Source organism: Hyperolius riggenbachi, chromosome 1 (genome assembly GCF_040937935.1).
Source record: "Hyperolius riggenbachi isolate aHypRig1 chromosome 1, aHypRig1.pri, whole genome shotgun sequence".
NCBI classification, from domain to species: Eukaryota; Metazoa; Chordata; class Amphibia; order Anura; family Hyperoliidae; genus Hyperolius; species Hyperolius riggenbachi.
The window spans coordinates 471578076-471602913 of record NC_090646.1 but is presented as its reverse complement, the minus strand read 5'-3'; the positions used below and the strand labels follow the sequence as shown (position 1 = coordinate 471602913).

Here is a 24838-nt window from a genome sequence, read left to right as displayed (position 1 = left end):
CGATAAGTAGTAGATTTTTTGTCTTCATACTTAACTGTTAAAAAAAAAACAAAAAAAAACATGTGGTCTTATGCATACAATCATATTCTCTGTTTTCATGTAGTTTAAAGATAGGGAAAATCATTTCTAAACTGTAGAGTTTGCAGCAAAACAGTGAAGAAATAAAGCCTATAGAAAAGCAAACACCACAAAGAGAAAACTGGCAACTTCTCAAAGCAGTCTTGCATGCTGAAGTCGACTGTATAGAATGGCTAAGGAATTCATGTGAGTCTAAAAATGGCTTCCATGGCTGCTTCTATTAAACATTGGTAACCAGTCAAAAAATTGTAGAATTTGAAAAATGTGTAGGGCTGTCAGCTCCACACACTTCTACATCAAGAAAACTGGTTGTGAAATGCCAAAAAAGGAGAAAAACCCGCTAAACTTACAATAGTACTGAGATTGTTAAGAGTACAGGTGAAGAGGGGATACAGCGCAGTACCAGTAATAACGAAAAGAGATTAGGAGTCTGAGAAGTTCTCCTCTGGAGTAAAGGACTACTTTATAAGCTCTTCCAGAAAAGGAGCATTTTGGATTTTCAGAAGTCACAGAATCTTGCAGTTCCTCCATATCTTGCCTAGGAACTAAACTGCACAACAAACTGAGATACAGCAGCCTTTTTTTTGGAAATGAGTCTCCATTTTGAGGACTCATTTGCTTTTGTTGATGTCAGTGTTTCAGCCTGATGTGAGCATGTTTTTTTTAAATGCAGAGTGTTAATGATTGTTTGCATAATAGTGACCACATGCCTCAGCACCTGCTTTTCCCTTAGGTCCTGGCAGGATGAACATAGTTACCCTTGTTTGTGTATGTGTTACGCAGCCATTGTCGTATGGTGGTAGGATGTACCTCTCTCCCCTGTATAACAGCACAAGCCATTCATTAAAAAGTGTGCTTGTGGTACAATTTGTCACTCCCTGGAGAAGGAGTTATGCATGATTGAGCTCCCTTTGCAATGGACAAACCAAAATTGCCTCAGCTTGAAACTCAAGTTCTAGAGTGCGAGGTGTTAGCTTGGAGGCTGGCTGGTATTAGTAGAGCAGGAACCTGTTCTAAGGAGAGAACTGTAAAGGGAAGTTTTATATGGCTGTCAGAAAGAAGTCCAGAAAAGTGGCAATATAAAGACTAGAAAAACATGTGTATTTGAGAAAAAAATGTGCTAAGGGTAATAATAACACTTTCAAAGCAGCAGGAGCTTTCCTTAGCTGATCCTTCAGATCTAGCAGTCCACAGTAGCTGGAAAGAAAGGGGCAGCAACAAATGCTAATAAGCAACAACTAGCCAGACATGCGGCAACTGTAAGGTCTGTCAGAAAGAGGAAAAAAAGTGAAAAAGTACACCAAGAACTGACCCACAAAAGCTGCTTGGCATCGATCCCCAGGAGACACTATGGGCTCATTCACACTATGTCCTGCGCCATCATGACATAGTATGCACCGCACAGTGTGCGATCCCCATGGTAACATGAAAGCACTGACTTTTATGATACCAATCACAGTACAGCTGTGCATTCCAGCACATTGCGCTGTAACACAGCTGGGAACATTTTATCGAACATGGTTTTCCGTCGGGTTCTATTGTGTTGCGGCCAACATCTGCACTACAACCCAGCGTGATGGGCATGTCGTATGTCAGGAACGCGTACACGAAATTGCGTAGTGTGAGGAATCCCTAAGGGATACCTGGTCAGTACATTATGCCGAGACACCCTACAAAGGGAGGAGCAGCTTTCTTTAATACAACATCCTTTGAATGAGACAGGGCTTCCTCGAGCAATAAACTGTCCATTTTAAGAGATGTCTTCTAAATTGACATTTCATTTCCTTTTTAAAAAATGTACTACATAGTACATTTAATAGCTTTAGCCATTTTAAGCACCTGCCATGACCCATAACCCTATGAATTGAGAATCTACACAAAAAAGCACACTTTTTATAGTCAAGGTTTTTTGCAGCATGCTGAAACATCTGAAGTATTAAAAGCTTCAACACTTCTCAATAGCTATATCTCATGTCACTCACCTTGCTGTAGAGAACATCCAGCCAGTAATCTGCAACTTTAGCTACTGATGCATAAACCTCTTCTAATGTACTGCCCTTCAGGAAAGCCTCAAACACAGAGGACTGGAAGATCTTGATCAGCTGAAGCTCACCTCGACGCTTCACCTCAAACCCTTTCAGTTCAGCAAGTGAGCCATCTTCATTAAATACAGCATATCTATCGAAAAGCAAAAACGGTCATTTGTTAGTCACACATACAAAAATCCGAAGGGTGTGCTTAGTAAGTAAAGGACAGCTGTGTAACACAAACATATGTGTAAGATTCAATCCAGGAAAACCGTGTAAATTATTTTTGCTATAAACTAGTAGTTCTGAGTGTAAGGTTGGCCATTACACCGTCTGCATGGAGTTTGTGTTTTATACTCATGTCTCCAACAGTTTCATCTCACACACCAAAACCATTTTGCCAGGCCGAATGGTTCTTTCTTAGAATGGTTCTCCCCCCCCCCCCCCCCCTCTAACCCCCCGAAAAAGCCTTAAAGGCCCGTACTAGGAATAATTCTTTACAGCTTCAGGGTGGCCTTTTCCTAGTACAAAACATGCTGTTTGACCCTCTCTGCATGTTCTGTGGAAGTTGCCACCACAGTGATTAAGATTGCTTTAAAGCCATGCCCAGTTGCCAACAAGCTGTCATTGGACACCGCGGGACACTTAAAGGACCACTGTAATGAGAGGGATATGGAGGCTGCCATATTTTTTTCCTTTTAAATAATACCAGTTACCTGGCTATCCTTCTGATCTCTAATACTTTTAGCCATAGACCCTGAACAGCATATGAGGTGTTTATGATATTGTCAGATCTGACAAGATTAGCGCATGCTTGTTTCTGGTGTCATTCAGACTCTACTGAAGCAAAATGGACCAGCAAGGTAGCCAGGCAACCGGTATTGTTTAAAAGAAAATAAACATGGCAACCTCCATATACCTCTCACTGCAGTTGTCCTTTAAAGATACAGTACTTGGAAAAAGAAAAGTGATCGAAAGTTGCAAGTATTTACAGGCCTTTGTCCCTCTGAGGGATTGTTACTGTAGTAACAAATTATTCAACATACTGAAAAATGATTAAAAAAAGATGAATAAAAGAAAAACGACAGACAATACCAACTGCCATTAACTATAACCACACCCTCTAACAATGCAATAGGCTAAAATGTTTTTGTTTGTTTTTTATATACATATTCAGAGGGTGATACTGCTTGCTTAGAAGTTGGAAAAAGCTGTAATTTCCCACAATGCAACAAGGCTCACAGACCGGAAACTGTCAGGACCTAGGTCCTGACATGCCACTGTAGGAGGGGTTTCACTACAATATCAGCCATACAGACCCCCCTGAACTTCTATTTGAGAAAATGTAAAAAGATTTCCCATGGGAAAAGGTGGTCTCAGCCTCTGATTTGGATGAAGTTCAATCCTCGGTTACAGTTCCTCTTTAATTTACACTTTAGTTCTGGATATACGGTAAGTCAGGCCTACAAGAGCTTAGCAAAATTATTTACACTCAGCCACTCACTTTCCTGAAGCACGGTAATATAGGCCTTGCGTTTTGCCCACAAAGAACCCCCGGGCCAGAAAATATATTTTTAACAAAATAGCGTTTTTAATTGGGGAACCTTCCTCACTACCAATAAGGCAATGCTTCTATTCAGTACCTCTTCTTTAGTTTCTTCCCCTCTTCTTTTGATGCTGGAAGAATCATAGCTAGATATGGCCCATCAACCTCAAAGAAAATGCTGTTTTCAGAGCGAGTAATGTAAGTAAGAGTAGCTGGGTCAACTAGTTCCTGATACTGATGGTTTGTAAATCCTTCCTGGAAAAGAAGACAGCAACGTATATTTATGCAAATCAGTCCTGAGCACTTTTAAAATTGTATCAAAAAGAAAAAAATTATCCCACCTTCACCAAGATATTGAGCATTGCTCCGGGATAGGATATGGTCACTTTCGGCTTTTTGGCATTGGTTGATCGGATGACAAAATTCTCAGGGAAGCTGTTTGGGAGAACACACCAGATTCCATCCGTATCGAGCTCTAGAGGCCTCCTGAATGAATAGCAGAAGAATTACAACATGAGCAATTTCAAAATTGTCAGAACATTAACACCACCCCAAATTCAACAAGGATCACTTTCAGTGTACTGAATGCCTCACATCAAACTTCTAGCATGTGATGCAACAAGTATAGTGTGTAAGGACCCCTTAGGTGCCCATTAACAATCCAATTTCCTGAGCAATTGACAGCGCTGTACTAGCATCTCCTGGAAAACATCTCCATGCATGCATTGGGGAGGTTTTTTTTTTTTAAATGAAGAAAAAAGCTACACAGGTCACGTTAACGGTGAAACTAGTGATCTCTATTGGATGGCATAAATTTTCCATGGCATAGGGAAATAAAGTTTACTGAGTCATAAGAATTTGTCAATTTCCACAATAGAGGTCAATGAATTAATAAGTTACACTTTATTATGAGATGTATACACAGAAAAGGGCAGTCAGCTTGGCATGTTCCTCACACAACATACATGATGCAAACCTTACTGGGGAAACTATTTCATATGAACAGAATTAAGAAATAATAATATATAAATAAGATGATCCAAACTCACCCTATCTGTTCAACCAGCTCTCGAGCTTGCGTGATGATATTAGCACCAGTGTAGCACACAATGCCAGCCATTTCCATAGAGTACCACCGAGCACTGTGGAAGTAATAGATGGCAAGTCACACACATTTCTTGCAGAACTGCTGAATCTATTTCTGAAACCTTTTTTTTTTTTTTGCCAGGCACAAAATATATATAATACAGAACAATCATAAATGTGTGCATGCATTCAACCCCAAGACAAGGGCATGCAGTATGAAGTGGGATGTCAGGCTGAACTTACCCCTTGCGCATAACATATCCATAGAAAGAATTTAAGATACACTTGTGAGCCAGCTGTAGAGATTCATACAGAATCTCCATGTTCTTGCAGCGCTTCACTTCTGCAGCATCTCCACTCTCACACGCAGCAGACAGTTTCTTCTTCCACACCTTCATAGGACATGAGAAGAGATTACACGGAACAGTACAATTTTACTCAATTTTACTCAGGTCAGAGGTGGCAATTTGCTATGCAGGAGTTGTAACAAACAATGCATTGGTTTCTAAAATGAATAAAAATGTGAAATGCATGCTGCTTGGAGTAGTCATTCTATACAGATGGCATGGGGCTGAACACAGATTAAACTAGTTGACAAGATTGCACTCTGCAGCTCTGGAATGCTTTGCTAGGAGAAAGGACAGGTGAATAAGCTCTTGACCATGTATTTAGAAGTGATTTGTTATCGAATTTAAGAGCTTAAAGAGGAACTGTAGTGTAAATAACAATTAATGAAACTGCTTGATGATTTATTTGAGAAAAGGTAAAGATTTCTCATGGGAAAGGGGGTATCAGCTACTAATTGGGATGAAGTTCAATCCTTGGTTACAGTTCATCTTTAAAAACAAGACCTGCCTGCCTATGCAGATATAGGAAAATCTTTGTGTCAGGAGTTGGTCTTTAAAATATCACCTGAAGGCAAATCATTAATCATACCCACCTTGTGCAGTCCCTTAAACTCATATCTTCGGTCTCTGAAAGCTCGTACAGTATCAACATAGAAGGAATTCTCACGCTGGCAGATGGTGGTGACACGGTCCTCCAGTCTGGTGACATGAATCTTCTTGTAGGCTTTTCTGCAGTAGTCTGGTAAAAATCCACTAAGTGAATAATTCAAGTAACTTGCAGGATAAATACAATGATGCATATTCAGTTGTCCATGCTAAAAGTAAGAGGTCTGAAGCTTAACTGACCTGCCAGGCGTTTCTTCTCATACTTGGCCTGCTCCTCTCTCGTCAGCACATGGAACGCTCTAGGAGGGTTTCCGGGGAACAGTGGGGGGAATTTCTCAGATTCCAGCTGCTGCTGTATGCGATGGTACTCACTGCGACTAGCTGGCACTGTAAGACAGAGCAATGAATATCCCACATTGCACCTAATTCATACAACAGCTGTACATCTTGGCTGAGTCACTGCACTGCTTTAAAAAATATATATTTTACATGAGTGAATATACAGGTACTGAATAATGTTGAAAGGACCCCTGAATTGATATATAAAACATGAGAAAAACTTCTCTCGTGTCTCTCTCTCTCTCTCTCTCTCTCTCTCTCTCTCTCTCTCTCTATATATATATATATATATATATATATATATATATATAGCATCCAAGTACAGCCGAGTCCCCAGTATCCAGCACCTGCGGGATCGCCTGATGCTGGATACACATGCTTGCTAGTTGCTTGAGCAACTGGCCAAAAAAGCATAAACCTCCCCCCTAAATACTCACCAAGCATCCAGAGACATCTCGTCTCCCTGCAGCTCCTAGCAGCTTTCCGGCTTTTTCCATGCACATAAGCCGGCGTGTCACCTGACCCTTCTCAGGTCAGATGACACACTGGCTTACGTGCACGGAGTATGCCGGATGCCCGGAAACTGTTTTAGTGCATCCAAACCCGCCCAAAACCCTTCAAAAAACAGTCCCAGCTATCCATCAGGCATGCCAGTTAGTTGAGAATTCCTGTTGCCCGAGTTCCGGATAACAGGGCCTTTGCTGTACTCACAAGGTCAAGTTGCTCTAATTAGGTGCCCACTAATGATACAATATTATGGTGCAGTCTTACCAATTCAATGTAGTAGAAGGGTAAACTGAGTTTGAATGAATGTTTTAGGTAGTCCCTCATATTACCGTACATGGTAAGATTGGGCAAAAAAGATTACATCATTAGTGGACAGCTTAAACAAGCACCGAAACAATGGATAAGCCAACAACGACTTTTAAGTAGATGTGGCAATAGGGTAAGTTATGGCAGTGGAGGGCATACATGTCTACCCAGTGGCGGCTCCAGGAATTTTTTTTAGAGGGTGCTATGCAGGTGCTGGACCAATTTTCGGGGTAGCCGATGACCTGCGCCGGCAAAAAATGGGAGCGCCGCGGCAAAAAATGGGCGTGGTCATGACCGGATGAGGGCGGGGCTAACTGTAATTTAACGTGAACCCAGGGTGAGAGTGATATGGAGGGTGCCATATTTATTTCCTTTTAAACAATTCTAGTTGCCTGCCAGCCCTGCTGATCTATTTGGCTGCAGTAGTGAACTGAATTACACCAGAAACAAGCATGCAGCTAATCTTGTCAGTTCTGACAATATTGTCAGAAACCCCTGACCTGCTGCATGCTTGTTCAGGGTCTATGGTTGAAAGAATTAAAGGCAGAGGACCAACACGGCAGCCAGGCAGCTGGTATTGCTTAAAAGGAGATAAATATGGCAGCCTCAATAATATTCTCACCTCGGGTTCCCTTTAAAAGTTCAACGCAAAGACAGAGGGCCCAAGTTTTGGTGACCCTTTCCCCAGAAAATTCACATAATTGTGCAGGTTTATTCAAAAAGACACACGTAATGTGAGCAGATTTGAACAAAAAACACGTTCACTAACCCCAATATGCACAAAATCGTTATCAGATATGACCACAATATGCACAATCGTTATCAGATAGGACCCCAATATGCACAATCGTTAGCAGATATGACCACAATATGCACAATCCTCAGCAGATATGACCCCAATATGCACAATCCTCAGCAGATCTGACCCCAATATGCATAATCCTCAGCAGATCTGACCACAATTTGCACAATCCTCAGCAGATCTGACCACAATATGCACAATCCTCAGCAGTTCTGACCACAATCAGCAGCACCACCTGAAAAAGAAAAGAAAAACCCATTTACTCACCTACAGTCAGAAGACCTCCTGTCCCGACCTCCTCCTGTCCCGACCTCCTTGTGGCGCGCAGCTCCCACGATCCTCTTCCTTCACGCGACTTCCTGCCTGCAGCCTGCATTACCCGGCGAGCAGGGCTATGGGAAAATGGCTGCCCGAAGCCCTGCTCTGCAGACTTCAAGTCTGCAGAGCAGGGCTTCGGGCGGCCATCTTACCGTAGCCCTGCTCTGCTGCTTCGGGGCTGCCGCTGTGAACTGACTCGGCGTCTCTTAGACGCCTGAAGTCAGTTCACACCAGGGGGTGCTTTGGGGGTGCTTGGACAATTCTAGGCGGTGATTGAGCACCCCCTTGCACCACCACATGTCTAGTACATGTCTGCATGTATAATTAACTGTCCGGGATGATTTAGGACTGCAGAGGAGATTCACATGCACTAATCAGAAAACTGACACAGTAATACCCACTGTACTGACAGGAAGGCTGAGCTAAGCATGTGGCAGTCATTGCTGATACAACCACACTAATAAAATTGGAAATACTGTTTGCAAAATCCCTTGTGATCTACAGATCTGGAGAAGAAAGAACTTGCGCTCAAACAAAATAGCACTGGCCCTTTAAAAATGCATACGGTGCTGCCCTCTTAAACTGGTTGGTGCCAGCAACTGTAAGAGACAAGAGGGTAGGGAGACAAGAGAGCACTCCGTAGTGCATTAAATGGGGTTTGCTATTTAGGCAAAAATTAAAATCATAACACTCATTTGGTGATAATATCTGTTTCTGTGCCTCTAGCCCGTCCGGTGGGTCGCCTCGTACCATGTACCAGAGGTCTGTGCACTGCTCGCCCTGGAAGGACATCCTCCTTTACTCCAGCTACACCATTAGCCCTGGCCAGGCTGTACATGGTACGAGGCGACCCACCAGACGGGCTAGAGGCACAGAAACAGATATCACCAAATGTGAGTGTTATGATTTTAATTTTTGCCTAAATAGCAAACCCCATTTAATGCACTACGGAGCGCTCTCTTGTCTCCCTACCCTCTGATCTACAGATCTGAACAGAGGAGTGCTCCCATTTGTATGTGTGTTGTTTTTTCACTTTATACACAGAAAAGATCTTTCTAAAACCACATGGCAGTTGTCGTTTTTGAAGCTCAATTATCCCGCCCGATCGATTCCCCGCTCAATTTAGCGCACGATTCGCTTATCTTCCATTCGTTTTTCTTATCATTTCCCATTGTTCCCCATACAGAATCGAGCGCAGAAACGATCAGGCGTGAGATCGGACATGTCGGAAATTATCGAGCCATCTAAATGGTTTGAAATCTTACCGTGTATTCCCAGCATTAGGATGTTCCAGAACAGATATAAAACATTAACATGGAAAAGGCAGAGCATGGATACGGTCATAATGCGATAATCATCTGAAATCCAAGTCTCTAATAGCCTGTTTATTTGATAGAGATTTACGTCACCAGCCTCCAGACACTGCTAATTGCTTCTGCTAAGGAAGCCAAAAGTAAATCCTAAACTAAAATTTTCATTTGTAGAAAGATCGTGGCAGTGTTATGACCAATTACAAGCTTAATAAAATTGCCAATTAGGTTCTTACATCTGGGAAAACAACACCCGCTGATAGTACTGATCCATTTATGTCTTATTATAAAATTTACCAAAACAAAATTAACAATGATCGGTGGAATGCCCTTTGCCATTTACACAAGTTATTCTTCAAGTGCTTCTGTGGAAAAAGGTACATGCAGGGACTGAAAATATTCATGCAGGATAATGGAAAAACAAAGAAGTCTCAAAAACTGAGATCTGTGATAATACTTGTAAGGAGTGTGAAAAAGTGTAATTTACAGCCCTGGTTTCTTAAAGGGACTCCGAGCAGTGCAGAAACTATTGAAAGATGCATATCATTTTAAAGCTCTCTTTCTCCTCTTTCCAATGCTATATAAACCGCCGCCCTACGCCTTTTAGTTTTCGCTATTTTCGCCATTGAAATTGCCGCGGCCGCAATTTCAATCGTGAAAATAGAGAAAACTAAAAGGCGTAGGGCGACGATTTAGGTGTCGCCAGAAAGAGGAGAAAGAGAGCTTTAAAATGATATCCATCTTTCCATAGTTACATTGTATTACACAGGGCGACTTTTTCTGCTGATTGGAGCTGCTGACACTGGGGAAAGTGTCGTCCTGTGTAATACATGTAACTATGGAAAGATGGATATCATTTTAAAGCTCTCTTTCTCCTCTTTCTGGCGACACCTAAATCGTCGCCTTACGCCTTTTAGTTTTCTTTATTTTCGCAATTGAAATCATGGCCGCGGCAATTTCAATCGCGAAAATAGCGAAAACTAAAAGGCGTAGGGCGGCGGTTTATATATCATTGGAAAGAGGAGAAAGAGAGCTTTAAAATGATATGCATCTTTCCATAGTTTCTGCACTGCTCGGAGTCCCTTTAAAGAGGACCCGTAGTAAAAATGGCATAATAAAATAGCTTGTTTTTTTACAATATTAATTTATATATTTAGTCAGTGTTTGCCCATTGTAAAAGCTCTCCTCTCCCCGATTTACATGCTGACATTTATCTCTGGCTGTGACATATTTAGTCCTGCCAGGTAATCTGTACAGAATGTTCATTACTGAGCGTTCTATGCACAGAGGAAGATACTGGTTCTCTGGCAGTTGAAAAAAGTTATTTCCCACAATGCGATGTGGTTAACAGAGCGCAAACTTTCAGGACAATGGACAAGATATCACATTGTGCGAGGGGTTTCATCACAATATCAGCCAAAGAGGCCCCCCTGATGATCTATTCAAGAAAAGGTTAAGATCTCTCATGGGAAACGGGATATCACCTACTGATTGGAATGGTTCAAGCCTTAGTTTAATTCCCACTTTAACCACTATGGACAGTAAAAAAAAAAAAAAAAAAAAAAAAAAAAAAAAAAAATAAGCAAAGCAACAGCAGTTTTCTAGGCGGGCTTTTAACAGCACATAGACATTTGTCTCATGCTACATATCACTTCAGGTACCCTATAGTCATAACCTGGTGTGCCGATCTTCTTTGGAAGCAGATCTTTTGCAACAAAATGCTCCAAGATTTTTCTACTGGACTTCTTTTAACAGATGGAGATTTGGACACTTGGTAGACAGATTTTAAATCCCAGCGTTCTGCAGAATTGCAGACCAAGTTTAGGTCACTTTGAAACTAGGTTTGATAAAAGCATATATGTATGTATATGTATAGAGGTCCATGGGGTACACATCCTGCCTTTTCCACAGCCCCAGATGGAGACAAGCGTAGGCTGGGGCACAGGATGCCCCCATCGACGTGCCCCTGATCTGGCGGTAAAATCGGCCATCAAAACTGAAGCAATTATACTCCAAGATCAACTGCAGAGCTTCAATTAAAAACTCATTATGCAGTCCCGACTCCGGGTAATGCTCACGGAGGAAGAAGGACGTCGCAGCCAGTCCCACTTCGTGGGGAATAGAAGTATAAAGGCCCTCAACGTCCACACTTACAATCAAATCCTCTCCATTTACAGGGACCCCCTCCAGGACAGCCAACACGTCACCAGCCTACGCTTGTCTCCATCTGGGGCTGTGGGAAAGGCAGGATGTGTACCCCATGGACCTCTTCCAGAGGCATGTACGCCTCTGGCTGAGGTTCATTGATGACGTGCTCCTGGTCTGGCGAGGAACCAGGGAACAATTGAACTGTTTTATGGAGAGATTGAAAGAAAATGAGAGGAATTTGAAATTCACTCATGAGTGGAATGAGAGGGAGCTCTCATTCCTAGACTTAAAAATTCAGAAGGAAGGAGAGAGGTTAATAACTTCCACCTATAGAAAGCCCACAGCAGGGAATACAATGTTGCATTATTCGAGTTTCCATTTGGAGTCACAAAAAAGAGCTGTCCCTAGAGGACAGTTTTATAGGCACAGAAGAAACTGTACCCGGGATGAGGATTTTGTGAGGGAAGGGCAGGAACTAAGTACAAGATTAAGGGAGAGAGGTTATCCAGATGAACTGGTGGAACAGGAGTATCCAAGAATGATGGAGACAAAAAGAGAGGAGAGGATTTGAGAAAGGGTCGATCTCCCCGTAAAAAAAAATGGGGGTTGGTCCAGATGGAAAAAACCCTATCAGATTTATCACAGCCTATGGGGCTCATTGGTACCCATTACAAAAGGTATTGCAGAAACACTGGGGTGTTCTGTTATTGGATAGGAGGATAAGAAATTTGGTGGGGGAAAGACCCTATATGACGGCCAGAAAAGCACCCAATTTAAAGAACAAATTGGTAAGATCGGAGTTTGTGAGTAAAAAAAAGGAGACATGGTTAAATAAGTTCCCACAAAAGTTTGGAATGTTTAGTTGTGGAGATTGCAATGTGTGTGGCCTAGTGGAGAGAACGAAAACGTTTATGAATGCAAAAGGCACTAGGACCTTTGAAATTAGGGACAATATAAATTGTAATTCGGAAAGAGTCGTGTATTGTATCAGATGTCCGTGCAATTTATTGTACATAGGAAAAACGAAACGACGGTTGGGTACACGAATAGGAGAACATGTAAAAAATATTGAAAAGGCGGAGAAGGATAGTCCGCTGGGGACACATTTTGCACGTTACCACAATGGAGATCCAACCTTGTTGCGTTTTAAGGGAATAATAAAACAGAAGGTGTCACATAGGGGAGGAGATATCGAAAATGAACTGTACAAAATTGAGGCAACCTGGATCTACCGTCTGGGTACTCGAATCCCTGAAGGCTTGAATTCCGATCTGAATATGGTATATTTTCTAAAATAGCAATGGGGGTACAGTGAAGAGTGAAGGAAGAAAGGACTCAATTTAATATGGTGTTTTAGCCAAAAGTGAGTTGTGTGTGGAAGAAGTTGAAAAAAGAAAAGAGGTTAGCTATATCTTGCCCTCAGACTGACAGTAACAAAGATGGAGGCTCGCAACCTGGGAGGAGCTGGGAGCGGAGACTGATGATGCTAAAAGGAGATCACGCTGCAGCAATGGCCAACCCCACGCACTTTGAGAAAGCCCCGTGGGCGGGCGAAACGCGTCAGTGGGCGGGGTGAGGTGGACCACGCTAGCGCTCACCATCCCGGGACGCCGGGCTGCACCATGCGCCGCTGCAAGTTCACTGAAAGAAAGACCGGAGCAGCCAGCTGGATTAGCGCGAGGAGGTGACACACAGTGTCGGGCTAAAGGACTGGAACGAGCCCTGAGCGAATAGCTCCCTCAAGACGATGTATCTGATGGCAGCAAGGTCGTGAGTAAACAACAGCAGCAGCAGACACACAGAGTTTGTATATGCTTGGAGCCTATGAGATAGATGGAAATCTGGAGACACACATCCTTTGGGAACTATGGACATAATGGGCTATAACATACACACGGAATACAGGAATACTGTGGATGGTAGAGGTATATGATTTAGCTGTACCCCCATATAAGATCCAAGAAGTTTTCCTAGATTACACAAGGGGAAGATGAATATAACTAGTCCAGTGATCCCAGTATGAAGCTTCTAGGTGACAGTGCACTGTCGGATTGTGTGTGAGTGAGGAGGCCTCATGGTGTGCGCCGGGTGGAGGGCCCACAGATGTCCAGATATGATCGGTTAACCGATTGATTTGCATAGGCTGCGGCTGGGTGATCAATCTGGTAATATACCGTCATGGGGACAGTGGGTGAAAATTAATCCTAGCAAACGTGGTCCAGATTGGTTTTAGGGATTTTAATATGGTGTGAATCATGTTTTGTTATACATTTTGGAGACTAATATTAAAATGTATACAAGCACAAGTAGACACTTTGGTTTTTTGGTTTTGATTGAAACTCATTTAATTCAGTTAACCTTTTAAAACTAGTCACAAACATGCCATTTAATTGAGAGGTGTATCTTGTTAGTGAATCTCTCAATTAAAGGGCCACAATCACAAATTTATAGTCAATTATGTAGAGGCATAATAAGAAAAACAGCACTTAAATATGCATGGCTGAACATTTTCTTTCTTTTTTCAAATTCAGTATCCTTAGCTAACTTCCAGTCTTGTCAGCTGAGCAGTAGTAGACAACATATTTATAGGTAAACAGAAGTCTGTACAGAACAGGAAAGCCATTTGCTGCTCTTCCTTCAGCCCCATAAAGCCGTTAGTTAATAAATCCTGTACAGAACAGGAAAGAAGCAGTTTGCTACTGTTCCTTTAGCCCCATATATAGAGGTTAATGAATGGGTTAAAAGCCTCAAACACACAACAGGATTGCTGTTGCCGTCAGGGTCTGGGGAACGATCTGTTGCTTGCATGGGTATCCGGGATCACCAAAGATCCAGCAAACCAGATCTTAGGAAGATACAGGGAGTGCAGAATTATTAGGCAAGTTTTGAGGAATAATTTTAATATTGAACAACAACCATGTTCTCAATGAACCCAAAAAACTCATTAATATCAAAGCTGAATATTTTTGAAAGTTGTTTTTAGTTTGTTTTTAGTTTTAGCTATTTTAGGGAGATATCTGTGTGTGCAGGTGACTATTACTGTGTATAATTATTAGGCAACTTAACAAAAAACAAATATATACCCATTTCAATTATTTATTTTTACCAGTGAAACCAATATCTCAACATTCACAAATATACATTTCTGACATTCAAAAAACAAAACAAAAACAAATCAGTGACCAATATAGCCACCTTTCTTTGCAAGGACACTCAAAAGCCTGCCATCCATGGATTCTGTCAGTGTTTTGCTCTGTTCACCATCAACATTGCGTGCAGCAGCAACCACAGCCTCCCAGACACTGTTCAGAGAGGTGTACTGTTTTCCCTCCTTGTAAATCTCACATTTTATGATTGACAACAGGTTCTCAATGGGGTTCAGATCAGGTGAACGAGGAGGCCATGTCATTCGTTTTTCTTCTTTTATACCCTTTCTTGCCAGCCACGCTGTGGAGTACTTGGACGGGTGTGATGGAGAATTGTCCTGCATTAAAATCATGTTTTTCTTGAAGGATGCAGACTTCTTCCTATACCACTGCTTGAAGAAGGTGTCTTCCAGAAACTGGCAGTAGGACTGGGAGTTGAGCTTGACTCCATCCTCAACCCGAAAAGGCCCCACAATCTCATCTTTGATGATACCAGCCCAAACCAGTACTCCACCTCCATCTTGCTGGCGTCTGAGTCGGACTGGAGCTCTCTGCCCTTTACCAATCCAGCCACGGGCGCATCCATCTGGCCCATCAAGACTCACTCTCATTTCATCAGTCCATAAAACCTTAGAAAAATCAGTCTTGAGATATTTCTTGGCCCAGTCTTGACGTTTCAGCTTGTGTGTCTTGTTCAGTGGTGGTCGTCTTTCAGCCTCTTACCTTGGCCATGTCTCTGAGTATTGCACACCTTGTGCTTTTGGGCACTCCAGTGATGTTGCAGCTCTGAAATATTGCCAAACTGGTGGCAAGTGGCATCTTGGCAGCTGCACGCTTGACTTTTCTCAGTTCATGGGCAGTTATTTTGCGCCTTGGTTTTTCCACATGCTTCTTGCGACCCTGTTGACTATTTTGAATGAAACGCTTGATTGATGATCACACTTCAGAAGCTTTGCAATTTTAAGAGTGCTGCATCCCTCTGCAAGATATCTCACTATTTTTGACTTTTCTGAGCCTGTCAAGTCCTTCTTTTGACCCATTTTGCCAAAGGAAAGGAAGTTGCCTAATAATTATGCACACCTGATATAGGGTGTTGATGTCATTAGACCACACCTCTTCTCATTACAGAGATGCACATCACCTAATATGCTTAATTGGGAGTATGCTTTCGAGCCTATACAGCTTGGAGTAAGACAACGTGCATAAAGAGGATGATGTGGTCAAAATACTCATTTGCCTAATAATTCTGCACTCCCTGTATTGAGCGGCTGCTGTACACCCGGTTGTTTCACTCAAGATTCTTACATGAGGCGGTCTTCATCATCTGCCCACACAGGGTTCAAGCCAGCCTCTGTACATAGCTTTACATTTTTGTTTTTCTTAGTAGCTAATTATTAGACGATAGCATAACAGAGAGGAATACAGGGAGAGGAGATAAATTCCCTTAGCACCCCAATTTAAATACTGAGTGACTTACTCCCAGAAGAGGTACACAGGTATACATACACACACACATAAAACAGGCTGAAATCTGAAATATCTGTTTACAGAATCCAGCAGGGCCTTCACCCTGCAAGGCAGCTGCTGTTCACCCCTATTCCTTCTTACATGGACTGTTCCTGGTTGCCTGTGAGGTACCTTTATTGTAGTGATATGTACATCAGAATTTCAAATAAATCAGCTTTTCTAAATAAAAAGCAAACAAAAAAAATAACCAACCAACCAACCACACCAATATGGCGCCCATGTTAATAGTGACTTTACTGAAATACCATTAAAAAATGATCTTATTAGAATACCTTACAGAAACTTGGTTTAAAGTGGAACCAAGTTTCTGTAAGGTATTCTAATAAGATCACAGACCAAATACATGTAAGGGTACATTATGAGTCAAGACTGTGTGAGGAAGTGTAATTTGGTTTTAAAGTGAACCAGAGACGAAGCACCCTCATGTATTTTGCCATATATATCAGTGGGAACATTAGAGAAAACACCCACCCTGCTCTCTGTTTAATATTTCACTGCTCAGCCTGCTTCTAATCAGCCCTGATAAAATCCCCGGCTGAGCATTCAGTCTGGCTTTGCTCAGGAATCATTATAGCTGAGTGTCTTCTCTGATGTCTTTTCAAGCCCAAGCCTGCCACCTTCTGGCTCTGCCATAATGATTCCTGAGCAAAGCCAGACTGAATGCTCTGCCGGAGATTTTATCAGGGCTGATTAGAAGCAGGCTGAGCAGTGAAAAATAAAACCGAGACCCGAATAGGTGTTCTCTCTAATGTTCACACTGATATACAGTATATGGTAAAATACAGGAGGGTGCTTTGTCTCTGGTTCACTTTAAGGCCTCTTCAAGTTTGCACTAAATACCTTTAGGACAACTGATGCCTCCCCTGTACAGACACAAGAAATTGCTCTGCTGTAACTTGCCGATTTAATTAAAAGACAAGCCGAGATGACAATACACAGCTGAAAAAACAAAGCCATGAATTTTCCCCATTACATGCATAGTGCCAACATCACCAGCAGACTCTTCTCTCTCACACAGGCAAAAACTAGGCAGCACAACTTAGCTATAGAAAAGCAGCAACAGGGAAGCATTCAAAAGTTGTAGTGTTGTGAGCTTTGTTCAAAATGCACATGACATCATTTGAAATATGCTATTAATAAAGGTTTTTATTAAGGTTATGCTTCCGGAAATGGGAAGTTGGGGCAGTGTAAGGTTCAAAACCATGTAAGGAGGTGGGGTTAATACAGTCCCATCATGTCCTACTACAGTATGATATTGTGGGCTTAATTTCTCTCTTCATGTCTAACTCCTAAAGGGGAATGAGACCAGGTCTCTCCTGCTGAAAATATATTGGTGTTCAGGAGTATAAGAGATATTCTGGGACTCAACTTCTGCAGTTGGTTCCTGCACAGTGCTTCTATTAGCATGTTTCCAAAGCCCACCTGCCCCCTCATCCCTGCTTAGACAGGAACATCAAGCAAACTGCCATTATACATTGCAGTGAAATCCAAAGAGTGCTCCACTGAATCAGTAGTGTATACCGGGTACCAGGGCTTTATGGAGTAGTGTGGTACTTGGCTGAGGAAATGTCTTCGTAAGAACACCAATTAAGAGTTTACATGCAGTTGTGCAGGAGACCTAGGGCACCTATGATACAACTGAAATCCAGTATACAGAAAAAGTAGAGGGAAGGTTCAACAGCTGGCAGGCTGCAGAAGGTGGGCTTGGAGAAGGCTACCAGCTGCACCAAGTTATTATTTAAATGGACACAATGAAAATTCAAGACAGACAGATCACTTACTAAACTCTCCTCTCCACTGCCATGTCATCTGACGCTGACATGTAGCTCCTGGCTTGTTGAAATCACAAGCTGCACAAGTCACTTCATCCACCATAGCAGAAGGCTGTAAAAATGGAAACAATTCTGCTTCAAGCTCAAAGAAAACAAAATAGCCTTGAAGAGTTCGCTCTATATAAAAAGCATGAAACAATTGTGTTTCTCCCAACCTGCAGACGATTGGTCAGGATGATGTTTGGATACATGGCTCCCACATCCAGATGGTAGATAAGAGGGCATTCTATTCTATTGGGCACCTCCTTCAGAGAGGTAAGCTTCTTTTTTATTTCATCGCAGATCTAAATATATATAACAAAATAATCTAAGCTAGAGAATAAAGGAAACAAATGAATTACTGCGCATAAGTAAAAAACATACCTCCTGGAAATTGGTGACCTCCTCAAGAGGAACTTTCTCTTCCTCTTCAATAGCATGCCGCAGTGTCAGCTCCACCCGCTGAAGCAGGAAGTCAAATGCAGCTGGATTCTTCAGGAGAGACGAAAAACTGATATGTTAAAGTGGATCCGAGATAAACTTTTACTCATTGCATAATTGTGTTCCTTTCATATAGTTTATAGGGCATTACTGAAGCCAAATACTTTATTTTAATACTCTAATTCCTTATAAACTAAACAAGCCTCACCCACAGCTTTGCAGAGTGCCTTGGCATTTTCTGACAGTAGCAATGGCTTATGGGAGCTTAGTCTGGGCAGGAGGAGGTTTTACTAGCCACAGATTTTAGAGGCAGAGGGGGGGAGGGAGGAGGGGGAATTAGGTTTTCACAGGCTGAGGGCTGGAGATGCAGATCAACTTGCCTGTGTGTAATGTTTACAAACAGAACATGGCCGCTGTCATTCTATCACAGGAAGAAATAATCATATTCTGTTGAAGGTGTTTGCAGCTAGATTTGCTGTGTAAACTAAACTTTAGATTATTATTAGATTAGTCAAGTTACTTGTTATAGTTAGTTTTTCATCTCGGATCCGCTATAACAATATAGAAACACCATTCCTTGGGTATCAAATTTTTCATTCTACAAATTTCTCAATACAAATGACTTTTTAAATTCTACAGCCTAAAAATTCATAATTAAAACACCACTTCATAAACCAATAATTGCATTTTTTATTATGATCATTATTTATTATAGCGCTGACATCTTCCACAGCGCTGTACAGAGCATATAGTCTTGTCACTTAACTGTCCCTCAGCAATGTCAGGTTTTGGATAGGCACACCTTGCCGTGTTTCTGTAGTCGGGTGCTCAGCCTTGATGCAGAAGCGGCATCAGTCCAATACAAGCAATTCAAGGTCGGCTGGCACACCAGTTCAAAGTTCCAAACAGTTTTATTGTATGCACAACATGACAATTGTTTTGGGGCCACGGAGGGTCCCCTTCATCAGATAAAGTGCAGGTCTGCACTTTATCTGATGAAGGGGACCCTCCGTGGCCCCGAAACAATTGTCATGTTGTGCATACAATAAAACTGCTTGGAACTTTGAACTGGTGTGCCAGCCGACCTTGAATTGCTTAACTGTCCCTCAGAGGAGCTCACAATCTAATCCCTACCATGGTCATATGTCAATGTATGTATCGTGCAGTGTATGTATGTATAGTAGATTAGGGTCAATTTTTTTAAGGGGAAGCCAATAAACTTATCTGAATTTTTTGGGGAGGAAGTGGAGGAAACCGGAGTGCCCAGAGGAAACCTATGCAGACACGGGAAGAACATACAAAGTCACTGCAGGTAGTGCCCTGGCTGGGATTTGAACCGGGGACCCAGTGCTGCAAGGTGAAACTGCTAACCAGTGCGCCACCGCGATTTATCATACCACTGAATGTCTGTATAACTCAACCTGTGTTCTAGTGCCCATAATAGGTTATTAGGCATGTACAACTTTAATGTGACACTGCATAATATAGTACCCAGCCTATAGCCCCGTAGTGTGTAGAGCTGCATACTGGACCCGCCAGTGAGCTATTGGCCAGAGACCCTGTAACGAGGTAAGAAATGCAGAGGAGAGAACCACAGAGACATGCAAGGGCAATGTACCCCGGTGACTTCACCAAAAAGCTTATGGTACATCTGCAGCTATAGGTGGCTTCTATCTGGTGAGCAGTCACTGTGTAGGGGAGTGGGACATGGATTCATTTTGTGAGTCATCACCTGCACTTACTTCAGAGGGCATTGTGGTGGCAGCAGGAGATTTTCTTAAAACAGTATTAACCTATGTGGGAAGTTTTACTTATTGCAGAAACGTGCACGTGAGATACAGAGGAGATGATCCTTGATTTCTTATAAGCGCATGGCCCACCTAAAACTCGAGGTGATACAATCGAAGTGTAGAGGTGGCACACCTTGCCCTGGTGTGGGTGCTGTAACCTGTAGATGCTGAGCCCAAACATCCAAAGTCATAACAAGCAAGGAAAGTCCAGGTTAGCACACCATTGGAAGATTCAAAATTTCTTCAATTTATTGCTTCATAAGCACATAGATATGACAATTGTTTCGGGGCCAACAACGGATCCCCTTCTTCAGATAGTGCAAACAAACAATACACCCATTGTGCACATTAGATATATACTCTATGAGGTGGAGAGCCACCTACGACAATCAAAGCAATAGCCCCTCCCATCATTTCTGCTTCAGATGTAAACAAACAATGCTGCACATCTCAATGCATACAATCAACAGGTGTCATAGCAATGTAGCACCAATGTCAAAAAGGTTATCAATATTTACACCGGCTTCACATGGTCAATATTCCAATTTCCTGCAATATTGTTGCTAGGTGGTTGAAGCCAGAGTAACGCTTACTTACCCCCATGTGTCAATCACTGTCTATCAGGGTGGGAATCCATTCCCATTCAAACCTGATAGGTTCCTGCTTCGCGCCACGGCCGCTGCAGCCGTTACCGAGCGCTTTGCATATTCTCCGTAAGGGAATGCATCACTTCCGCACTGTGTGATGCTCCCATGACGCAGCTTCCACATCGGGTGTTGCCATGGCCGCCACTACGCGTCCCAGACGCAATGCGCCGTCTCCATGGCAACCCAGAGGTCGGCCTATCCCGCGCGCCATGGACGTCACCACGGACGTCACTAGAGGGAAATCCCAGCCCATCCCACAGCGCGAACTCCGTCACACTGTGGGTATGGGCCTGGGAGTCACCGGCCAATCATGGCTCTCTATTGCATGCCAATGCTCCGGGTGCATCGCTGAGGTCACCATGGCAACCAACAGCGTGCACCCCGCAAGCATAGGCTGCTACCTTCGCGCACTAGGAAGGCATGGGGATGCCCTAAAGTATAATTGACACAAAGGGGAAAAGCGCCACTCCATGGCTCCACAGATATACACATTCAAACCATTAAACAGCGCATAGGCTCTGGTGAATTAAACCTTACTGACATACAATTCTGGTCGGCGCCAGACATACATCACTGCAGAAATTAAAGAGGGGGAAGAAGACAGAGAAAAAACGCAGTAAAAAAGGGGGGGGGGGGGGAAAGGATTAAGGCAAAAGGGCTGGGGGTGGGGTAGGATAGAGGGGGTAGGGGAAAGCGGGAAACGGGGGGGGGGGGGGGGGGGGGGAAGAGGGAAAAGAAAGAGGGAAAAGGAGAAAAGGAAACAAAGAGAAGTCAAAAGAAGATTGCCAATAACAAGTGACAACAATCCCAAAAATGCTGTGACATGATTATTGCAGCAAGGGAAATCCCCCTTAATACTCTGTGAGGTGAGACAGTCCCAGCATCGCTCCCACCATGAGTCAGTCATATAGGCAATATCTCATTGACCGGATAGGTCACATCAAGTTAAATTAGAATATACCTAAATTATCTCTCACTCAGGTAACAGTTCAATGAATTGTATTGGTTAAGTCCTCTCGGAGAGACCGTATCTAAAGTATGTATCCAATACGCTTCCCTCTGCAAGAGTAGTTTATCCCGGTCCCCACCTCTTCGAGGTTTTTTAACACAGTCAATGACCAGCCCTTTCAGATCACTAGCACAGTGTCCCATATTGGCAAAGTGAACTGCCACTGGTTTAGTGACGTCCAGGGTTTTACCTTTCTTGAGTGCATCAAGGGCCAAACGGATATCACTCCTATGATGCTGAAACCGCACTTTGAAGGCATTTGTAGTTTTCCCCACGTATGCCAGTCCACAAGGACACCGCAACATATATGTACAGTATTCTGTGTTACAATTATAGTAATCCCTGAGATAGTGTTTCCTCCCGTTCCTAGGATCAGAAAAGTATTTGCCAGTGATCAATGAATTACATACATTGCATTTGTAACATTTATAACAGCCCTTTCTGTCTGAAAACGTAAAGGTAGATCTTTCATATTTATGCACTGGATCAGCCTGTACTAAAATCTCCCGCAGGCTTTGACTAGCCCTGTATGAAAATAGGGGGGATTCATGCAAAATTGGATTCAAGGTTACATCAGATTGTAATATGGCTAGGTTTTTACCCACCGATTTTTTGATCACAGTGGCCATCGGGTTGTAGTCATGGACAAATGCTAAGTTATTTTTAGCTGGTTTATCCTCCTTCCCCTCCATAATTTCTTTGGCCCGACAAAGAGCCTCAGTCAGTGTGCCCTCAGGGTATCCTCTTTCGAGAAACCGTTCTTTCATAACCTCTAATTCCCTGGAGGTTTCATCTTTTTCATTGCAAATCCTAAGTACCCTCAGGAATTGTGATATTGGAAGGCTACTGATTAAATGTTTTGGATGGGCACTATCATAATGCAGGAGAAACCGACAGACCGGAACACCCTCCTGCATTATGATAGTGCCCATCCAAAACATTTAATCAGTAGCCTTCCAATATCACAATTCCTGAGGGTACTTAGGATTTGCAATGAAAAAGATGAAACCTCCAGGGAATTAGAGGTTATGAAAGAACGGTTTCTCGAAAGAGGATACCCTGAGGGCACACTGACTGAGGCTCTTTGTCGGGCCAAAGAAATTATGGAGGGGAAGGAGGATAAACCAGCTAAAAATAACTTAGCATTTGTCCATGACTACAACCCGATGGCCACTGTGATCAAAAAATCGGTGGGTAAAAACCTAGCCATATTACAATCTGATGTAACCTTGAATCCAATTTTGCATGAATCCCCCCTATTTTCATACAGGGCTAGTAAAAGCCTGCGGGAGATTTTAGTACAGGCTGATCCAGTGCATAAATATGAAAGATCTACCTTTACGTTTTCAGACAGAAAGGGCTGTTATAAATGTTACAAATGCAATGTATGTAATTCATTGATCACTGGCAAATACTTTTCTGATCCTAGGAACGGGAGGAAACACTATCTCAGGGATTACTATAATTGTAACACAGAATACTGTACATATATGTTGCGGTGTCCTTGTGGACTGGCATACGTGGGGAAAACTACAAATGCCTTCAAAGTGCGGTTTCAGCATCATAGGAGTGATATCCGTTTGGCCCTTGATGCACTCAAGAAAGGTAAAACCCTGGACGTCACTAAACCAGTGGCAGTTCACTTTGCCAATATGGGACACTGTGCTAGTGATCTGAAAGGGCTGGTCATTGACTGTGTTAAAAAACCTCGAAGAGGTGGGGACCGGGATAAACTACTCTTGCAGAGGGAAGCGTATTGGATACATACTTTAGATACGGTCTCTCCGAGAGGACTTAACCAATACAATTCATTGAACTGTTACCTGAGTGAGAGATAATTTAGGTATATTCTAATTTAACTTGATGTGACCTATCCGGTCAATGAGATATTGCCTATATGACTGACTCATGGTGGGAGCGATGCTGGGACTGTCTCACCTCACAGAGTATTAAGGGGGATTTCCCTTGCTGCAATAATCATGTCACAGCATTTTTGGGATTGTTGTCACTTGTTATTGGCAATCTTCTTTTGACTTCTCTTTGTTTCCTTTTCTCCTTTTCCCTCTTCCCCCCCCCCCCCCCCCCCGTTTCCCGCTTTCCCCTACCCCCTCTATCCTACCCCACCCCCAGCCCTTTTGCCTTAATCCTTCCCCCCCCCCCCCTTTTTTACTGCGTTTTTTCTCTGTCTTCTTCCCCCTCTTTAATTTCTGCAGTGATGTATGTCTGGCGCCGACCAGAATTGTATGTCAGTAAGGTTTAATTCACCAGAGCCTATGCGCTGTTTAATGGTTTGAATGTGTATATCTGTGGAGCCATGGAGTGGCGCTTTTCCCCTTTGTGTCAATTATACTTTAGGGCATCCCCATGCCTTCCTAGTGCGCGAAGGTAGCAGCCTATGCTTGCGGGGTGCACGCTGTTGGTTGCCATGGTGACCTCAGCGATGCACCCGGAGCATTGGCATGCAATAGAGAGCCATGATTGGCCGGTGACTCCCAGGCCCATACCCACAGTGTGACGGAGTTCGCGCTGTGGGATGGGCTGGGATTTCCCTCTAGTGACGTCCGTGGTGACGTCCATGGCGCGCGGGATAGGCCGACCTCTGGGTTGCCATGGAGACGGCGCATTGCGTCTGGGACGCGTAGTGGCGGCCATGGCAACACCCGATGTGGAAGCTGCGTCATGGGAGCATCACACAGTGCGGAAGTGATGCATTCCCTTACGGAGAATATGCAAAGCGCTCGGTAACGGCTGCAGCGGCCGTGGCGCGAAGCAGGAACCTATCAGGTTTGAATGGGAATGGATTCCCACCCTGATAGACAGTGATTGACACATGGGGGTAAGTAAGCGTTACTCTGGCTTCAACCACCTAGCAACAATATTGCAGGAAATTGGAATATTGACCATGTGAAGCCGGTGTAAATATTGATAACCTTTTTGACATTGGTGCTACATTGCTATGACACCTGTTGATTGTATGCATTGAGATGTGCAGCATTGTTTGTTTACATCTGAAGCAGAAATGATGGGAGGGGCTATTGCTTTGATTG

The 24838-nt window shown here is 43.0% G+C and overlaps 1 protein-coding gene across 1 annotated transcript in view; it reads right to left on the bottom strand.

Moving 5' to 3' along the window:
• Positions 1-24838, bottom strand: part of POLE (DNA polymerase epsilon, catalytic subunit) — a 118785-nt gene that overhangs the window by 55844 nt on the left and 38103 nt on the right. The window contains exons 16-25 of the mRNA XM_068240609.1: positions 18289-18396; positions 18081-18209; positions 17875-17977; positions 5931-6077; positions 5678-5823; positions 4981-5129; positions 4701-4793; positions 3993-4137; positions 3749-3906; positions 2061-2256 (exon numbers count right to left, since the gene is read on the bottom strand). Coding sequence (XP_068096710.1) covers positions 2061-2256; positions 3749-3906; positions 3993-4137; positions 4701-4793; positions 4981-5129; positions 5678-5823; positions 5931-6077; positions 17875-17977; positions 18081-18209; positions 18289-18396 — 1374 coding nt within the window. The remainder of the gene's footprint in view (positions 1-2060; positions 2257-3748; positions 3907-3992; positions 4138-4700; positions 4794-4980; positions 5130-5677; positions 5824-5930; positions 6078-17874; positions 17978-18080; positions 18210-18288; positions 18397-24838) is intronic.